General features: G+C 31.2%; 1 protein-coding gene and 1 long non-coding RNA gene across 3 annotated transcripts in view; both read left to right on the top strand.

Moving 5' to 3' along the window:
• LOC106305392 overlaps positions 1 to 3,273 on the top strand; it is a 7,668-nt gene extending 4,395 nt beyond the window's left edge. The window contains exon 3 of the long non-coding RNA XR_001262977.1: positions 3,198 to 3,273. This is a non-coding gene — a long non-coding RNA (uncharacterized LOC106305392). The remainder of the gene's footprint in view (positions 1 to 3,197) is intronic.
• A 5,675-nt stretch (positions 3,274 to 8,948) lies between these two features.
• On the top strand, positions 8,949 to 10,941 carry LOC106304086 (UPF0725 protein At1g23960-like). Of its 2 annotated transcripts, none has more exons than XM_013740474.1 (7): positions 8,949 to 9,120; positions 9,291 to 9,406; positions 9,561 to 9,719; positions 9,825 to 10,014; positions 10,108 to 10,358; positions 10,436 to 10,525; positions 10,602 to 10,941. In XM_013740474.1, exons 2-7 carry the CDS (start codon positions 9,341 to 9,343, stop codon positions 10,812 to 10,814), a joined length of 969 nt encoding a protein of 322 aa, XP_013595928.1. In that variant the 5' UTR covers positions 8,949 to 9,120; positions 9,291 to 9,340; the 3' UTR covers positions 10,815 to 10,941. The 2 variants fall into 2 exon arrangements, with proteins under 2 accessions (XP_013595928.1, XP_013595927.1); XM_013740473.1 differs by having other exon boundaries at positions 9,300 to 9,406.
• Positions 10,942 to 11,983: the final 1,042 nt, after the last annotated feature.

Genomic DNA, 11,983 nt, shown 5'->3' on the forward strand with positions numbered 1-11,983 from the left:
ACTGAAATATTTTCCTCATTTCAATTTCATCATAAATGATATTTAGGTAGTTTGATATCATTTACAGTTTCTTATAATCTCTTAATGTTTATATGGTAACTAAACAATGTTCTTTGTCTATTATTTCAATCTCCATAATTTTTATCTTTATTTTTGAAAATATTTGCAACCAAAAAATGTGGAAACTACAGTAACATCTATGATTATACTTCTTGGAATATCTTATGTAATTTTAAATGAGAGATCTAAAATATTTAACATAAAATATCCACATCACGTCTTATAATATTAAAATCACAGCAGCTAAATAGCATAAATCGAGATTAAAGTAATAATAGGTCCATTAAAAATCTAACTATTTGCGATTTTATTAAAATTTTAGCCTATTTTAAAATCAATTTTGGATAATTTTCGTTAAATTATTGAGATGTCAAATTAAAGAGAAATTCCCTAGGATATCCATTTTTTAGCTTTTATCACAAAAATAGTTCTCAGTAAAGAAAATGACCAAAATAAGTTTTATTAAAGAGTAAAAATGTATTTTTACCCTAGGGTTAACTAATCAGATTTAGAGTTTAGAGTTAAGGGGTGGGGTTTTGGGGATAGGGTTTCAAATTTTAAAAAATAAAGAATATTAAAAATTTCAAAATAAAAAGAACTATTTTGGTCATTTTCTTCCTTGAGAACTATTTTTGTAACAAAAACTTAAAAAGAGTTATTTGAGATAATTGCCCCAAACTAAAAGTAAAATTACTGATAATTAATTACAAATTTAAGTGCAGAACATAACAGTACTTATTTATTTTACTATTTTTATGTTGAAACAAAAAAATATTAAAACATCATTATCAAATTTTGGCAACAAAAAAAGTTATGTTGTCAACCAATGAATAAGTATATATATATATGTGATCATATTGCATAATTATATGTATTGTATATGTTGGTAACCAAAAAAAGATCATTGAAAAATAAAATATATAAATTATGTACAACTTTTAAGTTATGAATATTTTTTTGATAAAAAATAATTAATCCCGCGCTTTTAAAGCGCGAGTCAAAATCTAGTCTATGCTACTAAAGCATAATCACTCTTATGATTATACCCTTGGTTTTTGAAGTTATTTACAAGGTTATGTCATTTCCTATTTTGAAATATTTTAATTCTTTTTGATAACTATTAAATACACCAATTAGAAATAACACGATTTTTTTTACCAATCAAAAGACTCATCTAACTCTTATACGATAATTGCATACGGGGTGTGAGATAGGTTTTTGATGTGATAAAGGAATGTGAGTTCATGGGTGAGAAAAAAAGGAGATATCACTATAGTTATGGTAACAAATATATTTATTTTAATGCCAAACTATATATTTTCTTTACAAATAAAGTAAAACCATAAATGTTACTTAACTACTAACATTTCTAAAGTTAATTTCTATAAATATAAATATAAATATACAACTTCTTATAGCATATATAACATCTCTTATAATTTTTAAACGTAAAATAATCAACAAAATATTAAATATATCAGATTATCTTATATAAAAATACATAATCTTATAATTATTTTTTTTTACAAAATTTCAAAAAGAACAAATCCCACGCTTTTAAAGCTCAAAATAATAAGATTTTGCCATTGGTTTTGGAGTTATTTACAAAGTAATGTCACTCCCTTTTTAATTTAACATAATTCATTAAAAATATAATTAATGACAAAATATTCATGGGATCTACTGCCTATATTCACGTTTTCTTTTCATTTAACTCATTAATTATCATTTTTAAAAATAATTATATTTCCTAAAAGTCATTTAAAACAAATAAGTTAAACATTTTTAATAAAAACGCACTTCCAATGTAATTTAAAAACTAAAAATCAATATCTAAATATTAATGAAAATATTTTAAGTCCTTTTACACAGATCTAACGAAAATAACATAATTTTACGGGTTTAAATAGGCAAAATTATTGAATTTTAAAATTAAATAAGTCCAAACTATTCAGGATTAAAATGGTGTGAGTCCCAATTGAAATGAGACTAATTTTATAAATCTTAAATTTCAGGTTCTTTTATATGATAACAATATATTGTTATAAAACATTTGTTCAAATAATGATAGAAAAATATATACTATATTGTTATAAAACGTTAAAAAAATATATTGTTATAGATATAAAAAAAATAGTAACAAACAATATTAGATATATACTAAATGATGATAATTCTGGCTAGATGGTAATAAGCGCATATTTATATATGAAATATTCAAAAAAAAGATTGTTACCATCATTTGAAAAATGGTAACAAGCACATGTCAATCCAATTAATTAACTAATCAAAATTGGATTACTATAATTTAAAACTTGTAACCTCAAATAATATTAAAATAATTTACTGTACAATTAAAAAGCCAAATAATAGTTAATCCAAATATGATATGAACTTATAATATTTAAAACAATACATTATTTTTAATAAAAATTAAATTAGATTTTCAAATTGAAAAAAATCTCGCGCTTTCAAAGCGCGGATTGAAATCTAGTCTATACTATTAAAGCAGGATCATATTGTCCTTTTTACTTTAACTTGTCTTTTTCTTTAATAGCATTGCATGTTTCATTAAGGGCAATCAAGTAATATTAATAACACATCTATATTAGGTCATGTTTTTGGATCCAGCCCACATCAGATCTCTCTTGGGCCATTTGGCCCGATTAAGAAATCAGATCCAGTTCTCACCTTTTTTTCCTTTGGGCCATTGAATCCAAGTTCAAATAATTTTTTTTCAACTATTCTTAATTATTATTTTTTCTTTTCTTAATATAATTTAAGCATTCATAAAAAAATTGAATTTTTTCATTGAAAATTATAAATCTTTATTAAAAGTCTATAATTTTTTTATTAAAATATTAACCACATAATAAAATTAATTTACCAGAGTTATACTAACTTAATTCATTAAAGAAATAAAGTTTAATTTTTTAAACATAAATAGTCATTTAAAATGAAATACGATAAATAAAAATAAAAAGTTTAAGTCTTTCATAAAATAAAACACAAATATATGAAAATATGATATTTACTAAATATTTGTCAATTGAAAAAAAAATAATAATAAACCTGCGCTTTCAAAGCGCGGTTCGGGTCAAAATCTAGTAATAACAACTTACATTCTAATTTTGCAGGATGCAATTCGTGTAGCCGTTGCAAGAATCAGAAGCTTCATAACCTAAGGACGAGAAATCACGGTTACAGAACCTCTCTTTATCTTTCTGGCAGCTCCATCACCAGGCAACAGATATTGTTTTCAGCAGTTCTATATGGTGTTGTAGTCGGATTTTCCAAATACTTTGAGGTGAGTAGGGGTATGAACACGAGCAGAGTGATCAGTGACCACAACATCTTTCTTATACATCTGAAAGACATGCGAGTGCATATTAAAGCAGCATCTTTGATCTTTCAGAAACAAAAGTTATCTTTTTGTACGTTGTTCTTTCCAGAAGAATGATGGAAGACTAACGAGAGAGAGACAGAGAGAGCAAGAGACGTGACTGCAGGTAAAAAATGATCTATGAACATTAAACTGCATTAAAGTTAACTTAATTGCTTCCACCGCTGATATTTTATTTTTCTTTTGCGTTTTTTCTATTCTGGATGAATAATAGAGAGCTTAATCAAGTGTTGTGATGCACACGTAAGCTATCATTGGCGGGTGAACTATTTATGCGACGGCTGAAAGGCGTGATTTGCCTCAGTTTTTGGAAGATCATCATGGGAATTTCCCCTGAGAATGAGTTATTTGCAAGGTTCAAGACTCTAAGTCTGGTCAAACCTGAAAGAGAGGCTGGGATGCTTCCCTTGAGTTCATTGTTGGAAATATCAAGAACTTTGAGATTCCTTAACTCCGAGAAAATCGCTGGTAATGGACCCGAGTAAGTAGTTAGGTGTAAGATAGAGATGAGTTAGGTTCTTGAGGATGATGATGTAAGAAAATGGCTGTTGTTTCTCTGTATCAAATAATTCTTTAGCTGGAGAATTTTTGAAGGTTAAAAATGTGTTATATATTGTGAAATTAGATAGATACGGAGGCAAGTTGCTTGTAAAAAATATTTGTTTTATAGTTTGAGAAAAAACAAGATTTAACAAATGATGACTATTTCTCTGCATTTTAGTTTTCTGACTGTTCTATTATTTAATTTTTTTGCGTGAAACATTTTCGCAGTAACAATTATTTTCACTGTAATGTAAAGCAATCAAGGTAAGCCGTGACCGGTGTAAATTTCAAGGCGATCAACTCTTTTTTAGTTAAGGTTGAAATAATCTACATCATTTCAAAGTTAAAAAACTACAACATTTTTATGATAGTTTACAATATTTTCTTAATTACTTTTGTATTAGGGGTTATCCACAAGGAGAAGCACAACTAAAGATTTATAAATAATCAAAAAGATTTCCAAAAAAATAAGAAATCTAAAAAATATATATCTTCTTTATATATTAAGTAGGCTTCTTCCCTTCTTCTGATAAGTGGCAGGGAGATTTTGCGACACGTGTTCCATTTTTTCTTTTTACATTTTAGGTCATTCTTCTTTTACACTATCACAATTTGGCTTATTACTTTCTATTTGTGGACTATATAATTCTTTTCGCACTAACTATTATTGTATGAAATTTGATAATCTATTTTATTGTTCATTAAAATTCAAGATGAATAAAAAATAAATAAAATAATGGAAATATATTTTAAATATTTAATTTATTCACACCTAAAGATAACACAAATGTTTGTTATTTTATTATTTTTACTATTTTCTATTATTTTATTTACAAATTATATATTTGTTTAACTATTAAAAATATAAAATGACCAAACTAATAAGAAGAAATTAGAGTGATATACATAATCTAAATATAAACTTTTCACAGTCACAGAGAAAAAGCAAAATACCATAGTAATACTAACTCAATAAGCTGAGAAGACATAAACAAAGAAGACTAACCTATCTCATCTTACCATATAATGTCTTGGTTAGAACAAGCACATGTCAGAAAAAAGTAAATAGATAAAATATGAGACAAAACAATCTCCGAAACACAAAGAGTCGCGATCAAGCACTAGCGCAAAAAGCCAAAAAAGCGGGTAAGAGAAAGAAAAATCATCGGAAAAACAAAGTTACCACGAAACAAAAAGATGCATGTCTAAAGCACCGGAAGCACAACCACCAGTTCAGGATAAGAAATACCTCACAAACTAAACAAGCACATACAAGGCGCTCATGCCAGCGAAGAACTACAAAGCTCTGATAGAAAAAACCAAAGCTCCAAAAGACTAACTCCGCACACCTACACCAAGCGATGAATGAGAAGAAGATAAACAACCTGAGTGGGAGAGAATAGAAGCCAACCACCAAGAAAACAGAGCTCAAGCTTGAGACCATAAACAACCTTCCAAGCGCTTAAAGCATACACAGAGATAATCACTATCCAAACCTGGAGTAGCAAATGTGGCGAAAGGAAGAGCCACCAGAGACGTGATCGCGATGAAAGGTGCAACAAGATGAGAGAAAAAAAAAAGATAAGAGACAAAATGAAATCAACAAACCGTGGAGCCATCCTCGAGCTATGAAAAAGAACATAGAAGTCAGATCACCAAAAACCAGATCTCGAAAACCAAGACGAGTAGAAACTATCAACGGCAAACCAACGACAAGGAAGACAACATCAAAAACAACTCAACTCTGACCGAACCTAACGAGGTATAGTTTCTAACATTAGCCAAAATTAAAAGAAAAAGAGAACCAATATTGACCGAAATAACCTACAAAGCTGTAAGAAACAACCGCACAACATAGAACTAATATGTCTGATCTATAACAAATACCAGATAATCTCACAGAAGAAAAATGTGAGAAAAAACAAGAGCACATAAGTGAGTCTTTTCCTAATGATGGTGAGAAACACTACACACCGGAGAAGTAAACGAAATACATAGATGGTGACGGCTCAAGGTCAAAATATGGGTAGAGTGCAAAAAACATCTAAAAAGAGTAATGTTCATATGTTTTACATCAGAAACTCATTTAACCACTAACAAGTAATATTATACACACAACAACACATTATTAAAAAGACAAACACTTAATATATTAACTTATTCCCTACTATTACATAACATAATAAAACACCAAATAATGTTCTTCACAAATAAATGCTGACCACATAATCACATCATCCAAAGATCATATTTAAGAACAATAAACAATATTATGCGCGAAGCGCGGACAGTATAAAAGTTTGATGAAAATATACTATATAACCCAAAACACACAAAATAAGAAAAACACATAAATATCTAAATAAATAGGCAGCTTAGAATTAAACTTAGGGTTGTGGTTTCGAAGGCGAAACGATCAACCACATCCTCTTTGATTGCTCCATAGCTAGGCAAGTTTGGGCTCTGGCTAATGTGCCATTACCGGAGAATGGGTATGATAAAATTTCTCACTTCTCTAATATCCATTATCTCATGATGTTGATGAAGAACAGAGATTTAAGTGAGAAAGTGAGAAATTGATACCCAGAAGGTAAAGCTTTTGTGGCAATGGATTTGATTCCCAGAATTGCGGAGGAGGCAGAGTTTTGGCTTCTGGCACAGAATCATGAGAAAGAAGTAGAGGAGAAGGAGAGAAAAATGGTGGTGAACAAAGAGAGAAGATGGATTGCTCCTAATCGTGGTTGGCTGAAATGCAATATTGGGATTGATTTGGACAAAGCAAATCGGAGGAGTGGAGGATCGTGGGTTCTTAGAAACGAGTTTGTCAAGGTGATCATGCACAGTCGACGAGCTTTCTCGAATATCTTTTCTCTCAGATGAAGCAAAACTACAAGGTTTTATTTGGGCTGTGGAGAGTCTGTGTTTCCATCATGTGAACAGAGTGACAATAGCGATTGGTGATTCCACTTAGCCAAATGTGCTTTTGAGACCAAAGGCATGGCCTAATTTCACGTCTCAGTACACAGAGATGATTGGGAGGCTAAGAAATCTTGAATGGTGGAGGGTGATTAAAGAAGACAGATTAACTAACAGGGGTGCTTTCCTCATAGCTCAAAGTGTAACCAAGGGAGGTTATGCTCAGTCCTATGTTGCTTCAGGTGCGCCTTTTTGGTTGTTGGAAATCTTTCAGAATGAGGAACTGCTTTCCTCTATTTAGTTAATCTCTCTTGTTGGTTTGTCTTCCTTTTTTTTTTGGGTGTGATCAGGGGTTGTTAGTCTGATCCTCTTAAGCTTCAAGTTTAAGTGTTGCTTGCTTTGAAGGGTGTTTCAAAGAATTTTTTGGTTAGGGTATATTTAGGTTGGGTTATCTTGCTTGTAATGGGGTCTGTAATCTTGGAAACCTTCAATTAATCTATGAGATGACAAAAAAAAAAAAAACTTAGGGATTTTTTTAACGATATTGTCTTTTAATGTTCATCAAATGAAATTAAAGGAAATTAACAAGAAATTGATGAAAAACAAAACTAAAGTAGTTTACAATCAAAAAATCTTTTAATAAAAATATTCAAAAACCAAAAGATATACTCTTTCTCTTTTTCTTTTTAAATGTAAGTTTTATTATTTTCACCCATATTAATAAAAATATTAAATATTTATTATTGACATATTAATCTGTAATAAACTATATCCCAGAACTTTTAATCAATATAATTAAAAAAACAATTTGTTTTTGAACTGTAAAATTTAAAATAAACAATGTATTGTAAGTGTAAAAATGTATCTTTTTAAAATATGAATCTTTTTTAAAAAGGAAAAGTATATACCTCAAAAATAAACACAAGAACAAAAATAAATATGTAAAATAAAGGAAAAAGTTATGTCATGAATTTCTGAAAGTCCTCAAAATACAAATAAAATACTATTATGAAAACAAAAGGTATATTCATATAATATAAATGAGAGACGCAATATAATATAATTTTACTAAGATAATAATAAAATAATAAACAAATCAAAAGACTTACACTGTTAAAATATATTCTCATAAAAACTATCACAATAATTCTATTACTAAATTTAGTTTTTGAAATAAAATTTGCAGCTGGATATCAAAATATCAAACAGTTTCAACTGAAAAGATGATAAAAATGAGTAAATGATTCAACAGTTTACACATAATAAATAAAATTCCGATCAATCTTGGAGCATGATTAAGAATTAATTTACTAGATTCAGGATCCCCTTAAAGACAAAGTGTTTAACCAATACGGTCATAATAAAGTCCCTAACAAATTGCCACATCGTTGACATGGACAAAGTATGCAAAGATTGTTACTATTTAAATAGATTATCACAAAACCCATGCATTTACATTATTCATTTTCAAACTAAAATTTACTTTGTAATGACTATCAACTATTTCTCTAACTTTAATTATATCAATTAGTCACAACTATTTATGTTATTCTTCTTTTATCTTAGCAACTTCAAAATAAATTAATACATTGTAGTCGTTTACTACTATCAAATAGATCGAAAAATATTATTTTTCAACATATTTTCATTTTTATATTTTTGAAAATAGTTTCTTTACTAATACCATAAAATAAATTGTAAATTCATTACGTGATAAAACATACAAGAACCTAGGGGATAGCATGGAAAAACCACTAGTATTTTTATAAAGTACTTCACTCACCTAGTACAAGTAATAAAGTGTGAACAAGTGCAGATGTTAAACGAAGGATATCAAACTACAATGCTCCGGTGCGGATCCTATTAATTCCGGAAGCGGGTTAGCGGGTTACCCGCATATGTTAACAAGCATGTCGTTTTTGTCCAGTTAGGTTTGTGTGGTTTTTGTGTGTTTAGGTTGTTAGTGTGTGTCGTTTTTGGGTTTTGGGTTGTAAGTGTGTGTTGGTTTGAATTATTCAGGAGTAGAACGCCCTAATGGTTCATCTCATTTCTCAAGCGCCGAGCCCAAAATCGTGTCTCCCTCTCTCGAAAGTCTCTGAGTCTCGACTTCTCAGTTCTCTGTCACTCTCTGTGTCTCTAAACTCGACTCGCTGTTACTGGCTTCTCCACGCTCTGTCTCTCTCTCGCTCAAGAACAAGGTATATGTGGATCTCTGTCTTGTCTCTCTGGATCTATGTCTCTCGACTCATTGCCTCTGTCTCTGTCTTTCTTGATCTATGTTTGTGTTTCTGTCTCTCTAGTATATGTCTCTGTCTCTCTCGATCTTTTTCACTGCCTCTCTTGACTCTCTGTTTCGCTCTTTGTTGAGTTTTAATAGGACTATCCACCACCACCTAGCATCCACCACACAAGTGAAATATGTATACTGATGAAGAATATGACATTGCCCAGAGGGAATACTGGCAACAAGTGTCAAAATCGGAAGTAAGTCTTACGGTTGGATTGTTCCTTATTTTCACTAAATTAACAACTAATCCCTGATCTCAGTTCTTAATTTAGGGTTTGATATTTATGGGGGAATGTATGGGATATGTCTTAATTAGGGACTTTATATATTTTTGTTGTTTGTCTTAATTAGGGTTTCGATATTGAAGATGTTTCAATACCATCGTCTATGGCCGGAATGATCTCTGGACTGATACCCTATGACTGTCAACGTGATAGGGGTGGTTGTCCTTATAGAACGTTGGTCAACCTTTATGCTCAGTTGGGGCTTCGTCAGTACTCTCTTCTAAAGGTAAATATAACTAGTCTCTGTAAATATAACTAGTCTCTGCTTTGTCAACATAATGTCTGTTATACCTCCTTCTTTTACTTCTTTTTATTGGTTTACATCTGCTAGGGGAATACATTCGAGTTTGTTTCCATGGTGAAAGTCAACATGTTGCAGAACCTTGTCTCCTCTTTCTACGTAACTTTGCTCGTACGTGATCCTATCACATTGGAGGAGAAAGAATTCCAGGTTCGAACTGATGAAAGAAGTTGTGTCAGCTTGTATTTGGCGTGCTCTGTTGCTAGATTTAAAGATGAAGGTAAACATGTTATGCATTATCGCCCATTTGTTATTTTATTTTACAATTAGAGTTTATAACCTCACATCACTTGCTGATGAATAATATTTGTAGTCACGATCAAGAGGCCCTTCGTACCTCACTTTCATGATGGGGCGGAGGTTCCTGTACTGCCTGATTGGCCGTCAGAAACTTTGGCGGCACAGTTTCATCCTGGGATGTTTGATACTAATGCGAGGCGTGGTTTGCCGTCAGATACTTCTGCGAGGCCTGGTTGGCCGTCGGATTCTTTGCTGGAACAGTTTTTTTATCTACTGCCTTTTGGTTGTATGCTGCCAACGGAATTTGAGAGAGAGTGTGTTCTGGTAAGATTATTAGAACAACATCAGTTTTGTTTATGATCAATTAAAAAATCAATAATGTACTTTTCTTTCTTTTGCAGGAAGAATCACGTTGTCGCTCCTCTGATTTTGATTGGACTTATTTGTATTTGAAACTTGTAGTTTGTGCACATGACAGGTGGATCTCAGAGGTAAGTCTTGCTTATCAATTATAATGACATACCACGAGATAACAATTATCATAAATAATTGTTGTTGCTGCTGCAGGAAGTTCTTTCCAAGGTGGAGATTATATATGCAGTTGTGATCCCGCTGGATAATAATCTTTATTATCCGTGTACTGCCCAAAATCTCAATTTATTCATAGTGTACAAGGGCTTGGACACGGCTGAAATGGGCGAAGATGTTGAACGCAGAGCTGTAGTCTCACAAGTCGTCAATTGTAGTGGATACTTGAGTCTCCGTGGTAAGCTTCTATAAGTCTAGAGAAACGTTGTTTCGTTAAGACAAGTCTTATTAGTATGTATTAAATTTGCAAAGCCAAAGCGTTCATCATGGCTTTTTAAGGATGAAAACCTCGAATACTAATCAAACACCACTTTCTTTATTAGCCTATTCTACTTTCCTTGTGGATTTTCCCAAATGTCAAGCAAGATTAACAAGTTCAGGAATACAAATAGTTTTTTTGCAGGTTAATCATAGGAAGATTTTGTTTCGTGGGAAAGTTAATGTAATTAAAAGTGTTATTTTGAGCAGGAAACATAGAATATGGGGCTGAATTAGTTATATATACTGGATGGGAAGCCAAGGTTACTAGTTATCTTAGAAACATCTTGGGTTAAAAATTTGTCACAATGTTTTCTTTGTGATGGAATGTTTTCCTTATAATTTCGATGAATGAATCTAAATTCTTTTCCTCCAAATTTGGCTTCTAAAAGGGTTTCAAATCCGAACCAAATCGAACAGAAAAATAATAATATAACTTTATTTTGGATAGGAGTCACATGTTGACCTTCATATACACAACCTCGCACTGACACATGGAAAAGTGACAATTTCGACCCCAACAATTCCGATCGTGCCAAATACGATCCAAACAATTGATCAGTGCCAAATACGACTTCAACTTAATTATAACTAAAAAAAATTACCCGAACTTCTTAAAACGTGCCTAAATCTACACTGACTCTAACAGAAGTTAGTCAACCGTTAACAAGATAAAACGACGTCGTTTTGATATACGAGGAAAATTGCCAATTTCGACCCAAACACTCTCAGTCATGCCAAATAGGACCCGAACAAATGCTCAGTGCCAAAAACGACCTCAACTCAATTATAATTTAGAAAAAATCACCCAAACTTTTTAAAATGTGTCTAAATCTACATTGACTCTAACAGAAGTTAGTCAACCGTTAACAAGATAAAACGACGTCGTTTTGATATACGAGGAAAATTGCCAATTTCGACCCAAACACTCTCAGTCATGCCAAATAGGACCCGAACAAATGCTCAGTGCCAAAAACGACCTCAACTCAATTATAATTTAGAAAAAATCACCCAAACTTTTTAAAATGTGTCTAAATCTACATTGACTCTAACAGAAGTTAGTCAACCGTTAACAAGATAAAACGACGTCGTTTTGATATACG

Source organism: Brassica oleracea, chromosome C7 (assembly GCF_000695525.1).
Source record: "Brassica oleracea var. oleracea cultivar TO1000 chromosome C7, BOL, whole genome shotgun sequence".
Classification (NCBI taxonomy): Eukaryota; Viridiplantae; Streptophyta; class Magnoliopsida; order Brassicales; family Brassicaceae; genus Brassica; species Brassica oleracea.